General features: G+C 37.9%; 1 protein-coding gene across 1 annotated transcript in view; it reads right to left on the reverse strand.

The window, feature by feature from the left end:
- Positions 1–1,369: 1,369 nt before the first annotated feature.
- The window catches only part of armc8 (armadillo repeat containing 8), a 50,680-nt gene continuing 36,960 nt past the window's right edge, over positions 1,370–15,089 (reverse strand). Inside the window, exons 19-22 of the mRNA XM_007900083.2 lie at positions 6,676–6,771; positions 5,952–6,024; positions 4,723–4,816; positions 1,370–3,726 (exon numbers count right to left, since the gene is read on the reverse strand). Coding sequence (XP_007898274.1) covers positions 3,693–3,726; positions 4,723–4,816; positions 5,952–6,024; positions 6,676–6,771 — 297 coding nt within the window. The 3' untranslated portion in view covers positions 1,370–3,692. The remainder of the gene's footprint in view (positions 3,727–4,722; positions 4,817–5,951; positions 6,025–6,675; positions 6,772–15,089) is intronic.

The raw sequence follows: 15,089 nt of genomic DNA on the forward strand, positions 1-15,089 counted from the left end.
AAAAATTGGACATATGCACAATTGGTCCCAAGAGCATCCCTGATTGATATACCACATCGATTTACTAATGAAACAGTCATACTGCCTCACTCAATCCCTTATCAGTTACCGGGTGGAGGGGAGAGCAAATTTGATGCGTCTTCCATTACAAAACTGCATGCCAGAGAATTCCTCAATTGATGGCTCAGGTGTTATTATTGTGACCTGCAAATACAAAATATTTTGAGAGAAAATACGAAAATCAAAATCCAAGCCCAAAAGTCTTCATAAAATTCATGGAACATTTCAGTTCATTTACAAAGGAAATATTGCAATATTTTGCATTAAAGACCATTTGCACTATACTACCCTCAGTAATTATAAAACACTTCTACCAGTAAGTCACCTTCTACCACAATACATGCTGCACAGCATAAGATACGCCTACAAAATAATATTAAATTGGTCACTTCAATCCACTACTGTTTGTGGGACACTGCTGTGCACAATTTGGCTGCCGCGTTTCACCCACAAAATATATAGTTAATTCACATTACATTATATTCTGTGAAGCACTTTGAGAAGAGTGACAAGATGCTACATCAAATGGAAGCATTATTATTATTATAGTGAGATAGTTCTTCCAGTTTTATTCTAAGTTAACCTGTTTCAAATTAAGTTTTATTCAAATATCTTTTTGAATAAAAAATATCGATTGGTAAAAAGCACTGCATCAGACAGATTTATCAAAGTTCTGCACGAATTGTGTGAAACATTGCATCTTTTGAATGCTAACAATTGGCTTTACAATGTACTTCTAATTCCCTGTTTTCATTATTATTCCAGTAACCAGGCTGCAGATCACTGGTTGAGCTGTGAAAACTTGTTATTTAGTGCTGCGCTCAGTCCAGCTGTTAATGCGGATTCAGAAGTTGGATTTCTGCTCAGACTGCTCAATAAACAACTGTATACGTTTGAGGACAGACTGACTGGTTGCACCAGCATCCAGATGAGATTGCAAGCACAATCACTGATGTGTGCATGAAAGATATGGTGCTGCAGACAGATGTTGAAAAACTCATCTTGCGCTTGTGTAGTGGGATGGAGGCCTCAAAGCGCTTAAAGAGCAACTGATGAGGAGAGTGGAAAAATGGTGAGGCTGATCACGTAAGTCAAATTACACATTTTAGACACATTATTCAGGATTCACATATAATATATATACACATATATATATACACACACACATACACTTACTCTGCATAGAATTCGTCAAGGAATGAGACTTTGTTGCAGTGCAGTCTATGGATATTTTCTTCAGAGGCATCGTTAGGATTTCAATTGTGGGCCGGGACTAAGGAAAGCAAGTCTTTGGATTCTGTACAATAGGTTAACTGAAAATCATTCTTTTAATAAGAAAATATAAATTTCCTGCACACAAACACCATGAATATGAGTACATTATACTGATATCACAACAGACTCTAGTAAATAGACAAAAACTAATGTTTCATAACCAGTGTTATATAAAACAGCCCAAGAAGCCAGTCCTTAGATAACCGACTTCAGTCAGTGGAGCTTAAATGACGTCAGAAAAATGTGATAGTCTTCTCGCATTATAATTACAGAGACGGTGCTATTAAAACACTTGTGTGTCAAGGCAAAACCTATTCAGATCAACTGTACGCATGGACAAAAAAAAGGAAGTAGACTAGTTTAGAACACAGTATGATTACAATGATCCATTTGGAGTGCATTTAAATTGGTCGCAATTTAAAAAGCTTCACTCAGATTAATCTTGAAATGATGCTATTGTTGCATGTTCAAACAATGCTCGGAGAAAATACTTTAGCCTCTGATTGTTACCATATTCACTTTTTTATATCCATTTTCTCGTCTCTGTACAAAAAAGTCCGTTGGTGCGAAAACAAAAAAGGAAAAACTGCTGAGACAGTAATAATTATAAGCAGCCGACGGCCAGGAACCAACCCATGCAGCAACAGACCTTGTCCAAGACAACACAAATACTAACAAACACTGGAAAGTTCAATGCAAAACCTTACACAGCTTTCCGTTTCTTTTATTTGCTGAGAACCAGCTTGGGGGAAGAAATCCCTTCTTTGTACGGCTGCATGAAACCCAATAGCACAGAAATATTAAATCTTTTCATGGCAATGAACGACTAGATAGATTGCTAAGATTAAAATGCCTGTCTTCTGAGAGAAATGAAGGATTCAAAGCAAGAAAGCAGCAAAACAAACAGCTAGTTGTTTCAACTGTGAACTTTAAACTCAAAAAGATAACGAAGACAGCATTCTGTTTCGGCTGGCCTACACAGGTTGAATTTGAGCAAACGAAAAGATCTTGGGTAATGTTCTTCTATGTATTACTCTGCCTTCTAAAATAGGTAGTGTAGCGTTTGATTGGTGATTAAACAGGATTAGAACAATTGAACTGATGCTGAAGTTGGCCATTGCCACACTCAGCGACCTTACAAAGTAAGTGTCCGCACCTTTGTTTGTACAGTACTTGTGCAGATGAAGGTGAATCATGTTGGGAAGATGTCCCACTCCACATTGCCAATGCACTGATGACATGTTGGCACTCTGTATTACTTGTACAAACAACTTGCATCTGGAAGGAAGGTGTATCAACGCCATTAATACAGCTGCTGTACCAACTGTAAATACCAGACTAATAGAAGTGGTTGTCTGCCTGAGGCATAATTTAGATGTAAATGTTCCCTGAAATGACCCATTGCTATTTCGTGACACCAACTTCAGAAAAGCTTCAATATCTGATTGACTACACTGAATCCCAGGCCTCTCCAGAGAATGGAAGATAGCAGCAGTGGGGGTCAAGCTGACTGTGCAATGGATAAACCACTGTTGCTCAATCCAATGGTACCAGCCATGCTTTCATTGAAGCAAACTTCTACTGAAGATCAGAACTACCAACTGTTCAAAGGGAAATCAGGTAAGTGCTATTAAAAGAGTCAATGAGTGCCAGTGAGAGAACTCCTTCATTACCTTTCCCTGAGCTGGATTTGTACCTGGATTTTCAGAGGTAAAGGCCAGTTCAGCTGTGCCCTTCCTCCTGGAATCGAATACTACCTGTGTAGGCCCATAAATAGATGCCGTCTCAAAGTAAATGCAGAAAATTGGGTTAAATCAAATGCACACAGTATTTTACATACTCACTCTCTCTGGAGCTTCTGACCAAAATTATATATATTTTTTGTACAGTTTTGTTTAAATATTACATTATCTTTAAGGTGTTCTCTATGAGTAAATCCTTTACACCAAGTACAGCATTCATTCAGCAAGCAATACACTACCCTGGAAAAACTGTAGAAAAAATTATTTCAAAAATGAATTCAGAAAAGTAATCAGTCACACACCAAAATAGCTGCAGCATGAGCAGAATTGTTTTCAGGCTCAAAGGGAGGGGGAGGTGGGGGGGTAACCAGATTATTCTCAAAGTTGATAAAGTCTCCAAGTAGTTCATGGAAGCAGTTATGTTGAGACTGAACCTCTTTTTCTGCTGCATTGCTTTCTTCTTCCTGAATGATTAACGTTTCTTCACGAATCACTGCATGCAAAAAAACTGCAGTCCAAGGTGACGTGTGCACAAAAGAGCCAGGGCTCGGCTTCCCACTGAAACCCCCTCCTGCCATGTATTTGGAGCTTTGGGTGGGACACCAGGCTGGAGACTCACGACAGAAATTGCTGCAGTGCTGTCTTTGCCCTGGAACAGATTTGAAAAGGGATCCTGAGCAGTTGTTTAACTGTAATCAGCTTAAAATTCCATTAGGTTTTGCCTTTATTTATCACTTTATTTATCAATCAAATTGTGACAATGCCAAAATTAATAATTTATCCAAAGTCAACATTGCCATTCAACTGGTGTGTAACAGTGAACCACATTTTCTATCCATAGGTTCTTTGTCTTATCACAGGTACGAGCGAGATAATGACAACATTTCAAATCGAATCATTATGATGCAGCGCTAAAGGAGCAATGCTTAGATTTAATAGGTTAAGAATTAAGGAAAACTGCTTTTTGTTACCACGCATCTCACATGAAACTTCACATGATCCCAAGAGAATAAATCAACCAGCATTCAAATTGTAGCAAGGCCAACATTAACCAGATCTATTAATCCATTCAATGCTAATTAACCAACAGCTACACATGGTTGACATAACAAACCCTGTAACTGAGCTATGAGCAATAACTCCCATTAGCTGAATCCCCATTAAGTCACTCGCTTCCAGATAAACTAATGTTGTTCACATTCACGCAGCCCTTTTGCTTCTTGTTTAATAGCACCCCTTAGTTGCCTTACGTTTTGTAAATAAATGTTTGCCTTGCCCATCAGACTTCTAAAGTAAATTAATATAACTACATTAAATGCGTATGAGCCATTTGGACTGGACAGATTTGGAACCAATTCCATCTTTTGTCCCAATTCCATCTGGTTTGAAATTGGGCTCCTAAGAGTTTTAGCTCTGACAAAGAATGCCAATTACTTTGTTAGATGATGGTGCCAGGGATAATGGAGCATCAAACTAACATTATGTCATCAGTAATGTGCTGCAGTAGTATATTTCTTCAGCCTCAAGGGATGGAATGTGTCATTCTTGATATAATACCAACAAGATTTGTGGTGTTACTAAAAAGGAGGGAATATATTCTAACCAAAGCACAATATCACAATACCTAGATGTTATCCATACTTACTTGTCACAAAGGTTGGGGTCTGTAGATAAAACCAATTTATGTAAAATATCCACTATGCCCAACTCTCTGAGTTTATCCTGACGTTCATTGGAACCTATGAAAAAGTAAAAAGTTAATATGGAAAATTGAATAAATGATAACATTTCCATTTTGCCAAACAAAAACACACGGAAATCTATAAACACAAGAAAATCTTATTTAAGTGAACTGTCAGATGCAATGAATGACTTCAGAGTGACACAAATGAAGTGTTCCCCATGAAAGATTATTTCTGAAGTCTTATACTCGCAATTAAAAAGTCAACACTCAAATTGCTAAGTCTTCTGTTAAACCCACAATATACTTTTTGATTTAACTGCTGGATTAGGTTGAATGTTCAAAGTCCGATCAATATGAATCCATGTTGCACTTCGAAAACTCTAACTAGAATAAGGTGTCTGCTGGCCCACAACCTACAACACTGGGATAGGTTTCATACATAATAGACAAGTTTATCAGCCAAGTTGTCTAAGTACCTTCTAAGTTCTACGTTAATATCCTTCTGTTTCAACAATGTGTTTTTTCCCCAAGTACATTGCGCTCTGGTACAGCCAGCAATGTCACAATGTTTGCTCCAAACACTACGTTGAAAGTTTCCCATATTAGCCACGATCATATACCCATACTATAGTGCAAACTGTTCTAATAGCTGCTTTTCATATACTTTGTTAAAACTTAAAGGAAAAAAAGTTGGGCAGCAGTGATGATTGATATAATCTTGTCTTCCAAACATTACAAGATATTGGACAAGATCACAAGATATCTTTACCAAGTGACAATTCACCCTTCAGACTATCCTTGTTGATTCCCCAATTGCCTTGTGAATAAAGCAATAGCCAGTGTCTGAGACACCTAATCACAAGGTATTTCATATTATTGCCCAAAATGAATTTGAAATTCACTGGTACTCTTGACACTTTTCTTTGTATTTAAAACTGTTGTACATTTCCAATGGCAAATCCAGATAATGTTGTGAGGGTATGGGGCCAAATTAATGAACCAAAAATGCAATGCAATTCAATTGAGAATGTATCGGGTAGAAACATAAAACTGAGTGATGACTGACGTAGAACAGTTTCCTCATTTATACACTTTGTCCAAAATCTCATGATATGCAACAAAGTTGAACTCTTAACCTTTCTTCCGAGGAAGTACTATGTAGGCAACTGAGGAACAGTTTCCAGTCTTACCTTCCTCCTCACTCCAGATGAGATTAGATATACAAAATGTAGCAGCAAGCTGGAGTTTTATATTTGAATGACCCTGGAAATTAATAAATTGTATTAAGAGCTATAATTGTTAAATTAAGACAAGCTCAGAAAAATTATCAAAATGCCTCCCTCCTCAAAAAAGAATTATACAGTACTGACAATATACAACAATAACAAAAACTCACATTTACAGTGCCCTTCACATCGGGAGGCGGTTCAATATACCACTGAATATGAATATCGCTACTATATGTACCAGCCATATCATTGGGCACCACTTACAAGCATTTATAAACACCCAAAATGAGTCTCATTCTCAGGTGCTGAGGGCCTGACATTGAAGAGCAATAGAAACTATTCTATTTTTGGTGTTCATCAAATCTCTTGTTCACAGACTGTTATTTAATCTGATGGGTTGAATGACCTACTCCTGTTTCTAATGTTCAAAAACCTACCACACAGAGGAGCACAGCCATTTGAGTCTGACCCTTCTAACAAATTAAATCAGTCACTGCACAGGTGTGGTTGCATTAAATTAATGCTGTGCAGTTTCATTCATTATTGTATTAATTATTGTATTAATAGATTTATGAATGAACCATTGAACTGTTATCTGTTGATTTTTTCAAAATGAAAGTTAAATTACAGAAAAAGCCACAATCCACATAATTTACTTTTTTTTTAAAAAGAGAAGCTTACTTACCATGTAATATTTAATTTTTTGTAAGATGTCATCATTGGTCATGATAAGGTCCTTTGCTGTGGTTCCATCTGCTATATTTGTGAGTATACACAGAGTCTAGATGATGTAACAATACAAGTCAATAAATTGTATTCCAGGAAATAAAGTCTCACAAGTATAAACATTACAAGAAAACTTGGTCAGAAATGCTACTGAGCTGGGCACAATTTCCTGTTGAGCACAAAATCAATCACGAATACCCAATAAACTAGTCAGATAAGGGAACATGCAGTGCACTTGGGATAAGATGATAATTGTAGCAAGAATAATATGATGCACAATGTTGCTGCATCAAATAATAGACAATATGGGAACTGCACGTCAAGATCATGGTTTCTCAACCTGTGGGTCCGACCCAAAATTGGGTTGCGAGAATGTAGCAAAGCGTCACAAACAGATTAGAAAATTTAGACATTTCACATTTAATCTTTAATGCCACAGGTATCGTTACTTGGCCGTTGTTTGTACTACCAACCGGCTTTTTTTTTACTAACATTTTTTTCACTGCTTTTTTTAAATACAGTGCCAGGATGTATGTGAGAAAGAGAGCACCCAATCGGGATGGTACATGCAATGTGGGAGCGCCGGTCCTGGGCAGGGCTACAGGGAGAGATCCTGGCATTTGTAGCGGGAAGGTGTTCAGATGAAGGGAGTGGTATTTGAAATTCTCTTCCCCCACAGTCCCCTGAGAAAAGTAATCATAGGTACGACCCTGCTTACTTAAAAGTCTGGGGTACTGTTTACGTTAATGTGTATTATATATCGTGAGTAATAAATATTTAGTAAGACAGATGTTTTGCATTAAAACTATTTACTGATTATCTGGCTACACAGACCAGAAACTTCTGATTGTACAACCTGAATCATTATTCTACGAAGACGGAGATAAGATACTTTCATTAGCTGTACAAAATAATTTTTTTTACAGTGTGCCTTTGGAAAACCACTGTTGGAAGCATAAAAACTACGGATCTGCATTTTATGTTTGACAGAAACTGTAGTTGACAATGGTCTGGCATCTGACTGTTGACTCATTTTGTTCAAAGACCTTTGCAAAATAAGTTATTAAAGAAAACAGGTCAAGATAGTACTTTTACAGATCACTGTTACAGAGCTAAGCAGACAGAGGGGTCTTGGGACGTCCTCCCAACGTGAAAGGCGCTATACAAGTGTAATTTTGTTGTTATTTTCATCCTCTTTTGTTCACAGAATGTTCCATTAATTTTAAAGAAATCTGCTTTGCCTCCTGAAATTCAATCACGGTTCTTTGAAAAAAGTACCCACCGTATTATCATGTTAGACTGACTACCATTCACTTCTTTCCTTTACAACCCGTACCAGCCAGAAAATTTCTTCAAAAGTTACTACAACTATTTTAACACAGTTAACATCAGCCCACAATGAACCAAAAATCTAACCTGAACCATCCTGTAAAATTGCTCCATTAAAAAATAATCAAGATTGACACAATGGGGCAATCACAATCCAATAATAGCTTTAAATTACAAACCACTTAAATTTCAATTCTGCAGTTTATGATGTCAACTAAAGAGTTTATTGAATTCATATCGCATAATCACCTCTAGAAATCTATTAATCGGTACAATGATGAGGTCAGAATAACCTCATATAGTCTACAGCCACGCTAATTTCTACACAACTTTAACTCTTATTGATAGGGTTGCTAGGATTTAACAATCTTCAGTCTAGACAGCTATCATTAATACAAGGTAAATCCACTCTAATAACAGGGTCAAAATAATACCGGTCGAGCTGGAAATGTGATTCTGAATGTGGGACGTGAGAGGTTGAGCTGATTTATTTTCAAGATTCATTCTTATCACATTATTATTCTTTAATAGGACCTTAGTTTTAATAGAACAGTTTTACTGGCTTCATGAATGCTGAGGCAAACCTGCCTCTTGCTTTCTCTCACTGAACAACAGAGAAGAGGGTACAGCAATGAATCTCAGCTGAAGTAACATCCCATATTTAGGCAGGCACTATATTAAATGCAACTGAATGGAAGATCCAGAAAGACAGGATGAAACATTGAGCAGCAAGCCTACAGAGCGCCATCAGTAATGGGAAGGACAGCCAAAAGCAATGGGTGAAGTGCCTTAAATAGATCCTGGCTATATTTTGCCTTGGAAATTCCTCCCGACATGAAAGGCACTATACAAATGTAATTTTGTTGTTGTTGACGACTGGCATAAATAATAATAAATAATCATTATCAAACTTATCCTATCTGGACAAATTTGCTTGGATTTCATTTTTGTACTTTTAATATTTTAACTAATTATCTCTCTCGTGAAGCCCCTTAGTACCACACATCATCCTTCCCTCCCCAAGGCAATGAAGTGGAGATCACTCCCCCTCACCCCTCTACCGGCTCTGGATGAAAGCCACAAAAATGACCTGCAGCAGACCAGCCCGTGGCTTCCACTCAGTGCTTCACACAACAGCAAGAAGATAGTAAGAGGAGAATTGGAGGCACAAGGCTTTCTACACATGCATCAAAACACGCCAAAGAAATTAACGCTGGTGGCAACTTTGATCACCTAACAGTTCTTCTTCACCATCAAGGCTACCAAGGCCAGTTAATTAGCACCATCTGGTGGACTGTGAGGAAAGTTGCAAATGAACGTTTATGTGATTCATTCAACAACAACAACAAGATTCCATTTATTGAGCGCCTTTCACGTCGGGAGGACGTCCCAAGGCGCTGTACAGTTGGGTCAGGACCTGAGCAAGGGGGAAATGGTCAGGGTGAGGGGAGGGAAGGGAGGGAGCGAGGAGGGGGGAGAGAGTCGAGAGGGGAGCTGAAGGCACGGTCAAAGAGAAAGGTCTTGAGACCGGCCTTGAAGGAGGAAAGGGAGGAGGCGGCGAAGGCACTGGGGGATAGAGTACTAGAGCCTCGGGGCTGAGAGGCTGAAGGCCCGGCCACCGATGGTAGGGCGGTTGGGGCGGGGGATGTGGAGCAGACCGGAGCCAGAGGAACGGAGGGTACGGGCAGGTAGGTAGGGGATAGTAGGTCGGAGAGGTAGGAGGGAGCAAGGCCGTGAATGGCCTTGTAGGTGAGGATGAGGATCTTGAAATCGATCCTCTGGGGGATGGGGAGCCAGTGGAGGCGAGCGAGGGTGGGAGTGATGTGGTCCCGAAGCCTGGTGCGGGACAGTACATGAGCTGCAGAGTTCTGAATGACCTGCAGCTTGTGGTGGGAGGTGCCGGGAAGGCCGGCGAGGAAAGAGTTCCCATAGTCCAGCCTTGAAAAGCCAATACCCAGTTTACTACCTACCATCATCTTAGCACACAATTGAGACCACCAACCATCAATTTTGGGATGCCCAGTTGTGAGGCCACAAGTTGCTCTGTCCAAAATAATCACTGCGTTTAGCTAAATAGTAGAAAACATACAATGCGGCTTGACTCAGTATCTCCTAGCATAGATGAAGGCGTATATCATAGGATCTTGGGCAAGCATTCATACCAGGATCTTTTCAGGTGATCACCACAGCATTCACTGAGCTGACTTCCTGTGCCTTCAACTGTGCTTCACTAAAACTGTACTATTCAGTATGAGTGAACTCACAGCCCAGACTGATATTCCAATGCAGTGCTGGCAGTGTGCAACATTGTTGGAGGTGCCATCCTTCAGACAAGACTTTAAGCCAAGTTCCCCTCAGCCGGTGAAGGTGGATGTTAAAGATCCTATGATATTATTTTAAAAAGGGAGTTTCTCCCAGTGTCCTGGCCAACAATCCCCCAGATAAAATTGATCATTCACTTCATGACTCTTGGTGGGACAAATTCAGTCACTACACTTCACAATAAAAACCTGTAAATGGCTTTAGACTGTTGACGAAGGGATAAGGATCAATATCAAATGCAAGGATTATATTATTATAAATGTATTATTGTATTATAAAATCTTCGTCGGGCTGCGCGATAAGTGGTTGGAGGTACAACAAAGCTGAAGCTTTTCCAAATTGTTGGGATTTTTTTTAAATGTAATTAAAGTAGGTTTTCATTAAAAAAAGATTTAATTAAACAATTAAGGAAAGCTACAGGCGTGATGCAAATGTCTGCCAACTCTCATCAAAGATGAAAATTGAAAGCGGAACATAAGGCATCGAACTATGTCAGGTTTTCACAAAACTAGCTCGTGGAGCCAAAAAATTAAGCAGCCCTCTTTAACTACTTTAACATCTCAATTCAGGAGTAACATTAAGGAGCTTTACTCAAGTCCCATTTCTGTTGATTTATGTGACAGAACCAGGTTATTAACAAATTTGAGAAATGCAGCCGCCAAGGAAAACATTTCCTCATTCCATCTCAACAACAGAATCTCTTGCAGAAAATCTCGAACGAAACTTTGCCCCTGATATTTGCAACCTGACAAAACGTATGGCAAGAACAACAATAATAATAAATAATCCTTGCATTTGATATAGCGCTTTTCACGTCTTCAAGATGTCTCAAAGCACTTCACAAAATATACTGTAAAGTGAATTGACAGCAGTGTTCCACAAACAGTCATTGATTTATTATTAATTAGTTTATTAATTTATTATTGTTTCTTTCTTGAGGGATTATTATCAGGCGCGTGGAGTAAGGAATCTTGCCCAAGGTTTTGCCCTGCCGGGAATCAAACCCAGGTCTCTCGCTACAAAGGTTAATTATGTGCACCTCTTAGTAAGTACACAGACCACGTGAAGTGGAAAACATTACATAAAGACCACACATGCACCAACAATGCAAGAAATTAGAGTGAATGCAGAAGAATTAGACATGCAACTTCATGAATGAACATTTTTGTGCCAAACACATAATCACTGGCAGTTAGAAAAATTAAAATACACATTTTTTCCAATTTAAATGTAAATAACGATTGGGCATGTTGTATCCTAAATCTTAGTGACATTGTTTACATTTCAACCTCCCCCTCCGACCAGTAGTACATTATTAGTAGTATTGATAACAAAAACTCAATTAACAAAATGGAACACTGTTTAAATCACTCATCTCTCCAAAACCCATCTTCCTCTTAGCATATAGTTTCTCAATCCCATTTTTTTTTGATAATCCATTAAATGCCCATCAAGGTACCCGTTGCATAATAATAATAATAATCCTTGCATTTGATATAGTGCTTTTCACGTCGGGAGGACGTCCCAAAGCGCTTCACAGAATACACTGTAAAGTGAATTGACTGTACATTTGTGGGCGAACGCGGCAGCCAATTGCGCACAGCAATGTCCCACAAACAGTCATAGATTGAAAATGACCAATTCATTATTGTTTTTTGGTTTTGGAGGGATTATTATTAGGCTCTGTGTGGAGTAAGGAAACTTGCCCAAAGTTTCGCCCTCTGCCTGGAATTGAACTCAGGTCTCTCGCTTGCAAAGCGAGTGCTCTAACCACTGAGCTAATGTACAAAAATGAGAAAATGTACAAATTCCATACATCTATTCAACTCCCAAAATTCCATTAAATTTCTTCACATCACATCTTATTCACAATTTTCTGCTTGAGAATAATTACCAATTTCGATCATTTAAACCAAATGCCCTGAAATTCTGACCTTTGGAAGGTAACCTTTGCACAAAGCATAAGATATAATACTTCAGTACAAATTTGTATAGAGGATTTATTTAATAGTTTGGAATTTCATACAGTCAGAGTTCTAAATGCTAGTCAACCGTTCTAAAGGCTCTGCTGATAACACAGTAAATTATGACCCACAGCAATAAAGGTGTGTAAACATATATTTTATATTATATATGTATAACATACTTAAATCCTAAACTGACATAGCAGTCAAGAGATACAAGTGAACAAAAATAATGAATACAGTCGGCAAAATTGGTTGCAGTGACTAGCTGGCCTTAGCTGCAGTAATAATCAATAGTGCTCTGCTTCGGTCAGAAGATATTTAATCAGTCACAAAGATTACTCCTAGCACCAGCAAGAGATTTGAGGGCAGTCAACAGAATATAATAATCCTTGCATTTGATATAGCACTTTTCACATCTTCTAGACGTCTCAAAGCGCTTCGCAGAATACACTGTAAAGTGAATTGACTGTATATTTGTGGGTAAAATGCGGCAGCCAATTGCGCACAGCAATGTCCCACAAACAGTCGTGGATTGAAGCCACCAATTTTTTTTTCTTGAGGGATTATCATCAGACGTGTGGAGTAAGAAAACTTGCCTAAGGTTTCACCCTGCCGGGAACTGAACCCAGTCTCTCTCTTGCCAAGCGAGTGCTCTAACCACTGAGCTACAGAAATATGATGTTTCATGAGTAACCGTTTTGCTTTGCATTCAATAAACTAGTCTTATATAACACCCCAACTCAGAGATTTCTTCTAAGTTTGATGTATGACATGATAAAATAGGAAATGCAAATATATAATTAAAATACATGAACAAATCTTCTAGTAAACCTTTATAGTCACTAGACCATTATCAGTTTACCATGAAGTTACAATAAATCAGGTATTAATAAAATAATCTACTGGGATGCCAGTTGCACCAGGCTGCTCTAAGTTAATATTATGAATGCAACTTACCTTCTTGAAGTAAAAATATTCTCAACTCAGAATTATATGGAACAAGGAAGTTCCAAAGTAAAAAAAAAGGGTTTGTTTTTCATTTAAAGTGGTACATTTTTAATTAACAGCCCACGTTTCGTTTCCTGCCTCATGTTGAATACCAGGCAATGTACCAACACACACACCGACAATGAATGACAGCCCCACTCGAAATAGGACAGTAAACATAGGACCTGCTACTGTCAGTTACAGAATCGATTGTCATGATAAGAGGACTGCACATTAGACCTCGTACGTACAAGCCAGTTTCAATGTTTTGTAAAAGTTGTACCAGCAAACATAGATTGCCCACACTCAACAATAAACAACAATTTATTCTAAATGTCACTTTCACAGTTGCTTGACAAGAAAGATGCTTTGTAGCAATTTCTGTAACAAATTTCAACTCATGCGATCAATATTTTAACACCCATTTTAATGTTTCTTTTGAGTCTGTGTCATTGAAATGTTAAAAGGAATAGATACTGAAAAGGAATTCAAATATATATGAGTTTCGCCCACAAATACAGTCAATTCACTTTATAGTATATTCTTTGAAATGCTTTGAGACGTCTAGAAGATGTGAAAAGCGCTTTATCAAATGCAAGGGTTATTTATTATGTAATTGTTTTGTTCTTGCCATACGTTTTGTCAGGTTACAAATATCAGGGACAAAGCTTCATTCGAGATTTTCTGCAAGAGATTCTGTTGTTGAGATGGAATTAGAAAATGTTTTCCTTGGTGAATAACCTGGTTCTCTCGAATAAATCAAATGCTAGGATGATTATTATTATATTATTATGACTGCAGTGTATTGTAAAACATTTTAGAATGATGGTTATTTGTAAGAACAAAGCTTCTGAGGTTTAGATATTACAGAAATTTGCTGGAAGTGCTTCTCAGGTTAGAACATTAACACAATAAAAAAGACGAATAACCAAATTAATGTATAAACCTAAATAGTACCATATTTAGAAATGGACAATGCTTACTAATTTCCCAAGCACAAGCACAACATGCGTACAGACGTCAAATCAAATTTTCATCAAGGCCAAACGTTCTGTGATAGATTTAAAAATAATCATTACTAATATGCCAGCTACTAAATTCCTTTTCTCACAAAGTATTAATTTCCAAATCCACTTTTCAGATCAATTATTGAACAATACTTGAGCTGCCACACTTATTGGCAAAGCAGAAGCAATTACTCAAGTGGCCCACGCACATGCCCCTGAGATCAGAGAATGGATATTAACCATGATTAACATGTATTATTATGTAACATATTAACATGGACACAGTACAGATTCCATGTTCTACGAGCATGAATATCCTGTGAAAATGAACTGATATGACTCAAAACACTTTTCGATGTTAAGGCCTAAAGGAGTTTGAGAACATTCTGTTAACACTATTGAATACACCCAGTATTGTATTCAACAGTATTGAATACAAATATTTCCAAGGTACAGTATTGTTTAGCTTTATCTACCTGGAGGCTTCAGTTTGTATATTCCGACATTGTAACCAGTAACTGCCACCAAGTCTTGCTATGTAATTTTGCATCATGCTTCTGCTACCCTCCTTCCCTATTCTCTCCCAGTTTGTTGTGTGAAATACTATGAAAACATCCTGCTGACTGAAAGAGACTATATAAATTGTTTATTTTTTAGGAGGGGGGTGTGGTTTATGGACTTCAATTACCTTGTTACCACTTTGATCTACTGTGCATATATATTTCTACATTATATATAATATATATAGTCAAGCTTCAATA

The sequence above is a fragment of the Callorhinchus milii genome, unplaced genomic scaffold, assembly GCF_018977255.1.
Source record: "Callorhinchus milii isolate IMCB2004 unplaced genomic scaffold, IMCB_Cmil_1.0 Scaffold6, whole genome shotgun sequence".
Taxonomy (NCBI): domain Eukaryota; kingdom Metazoa; phylum Chordata; class Chondrichthyes; order Chimaeriformes; family Callorhinchidae; genus Callorhinchus; species Callorhinchus milii.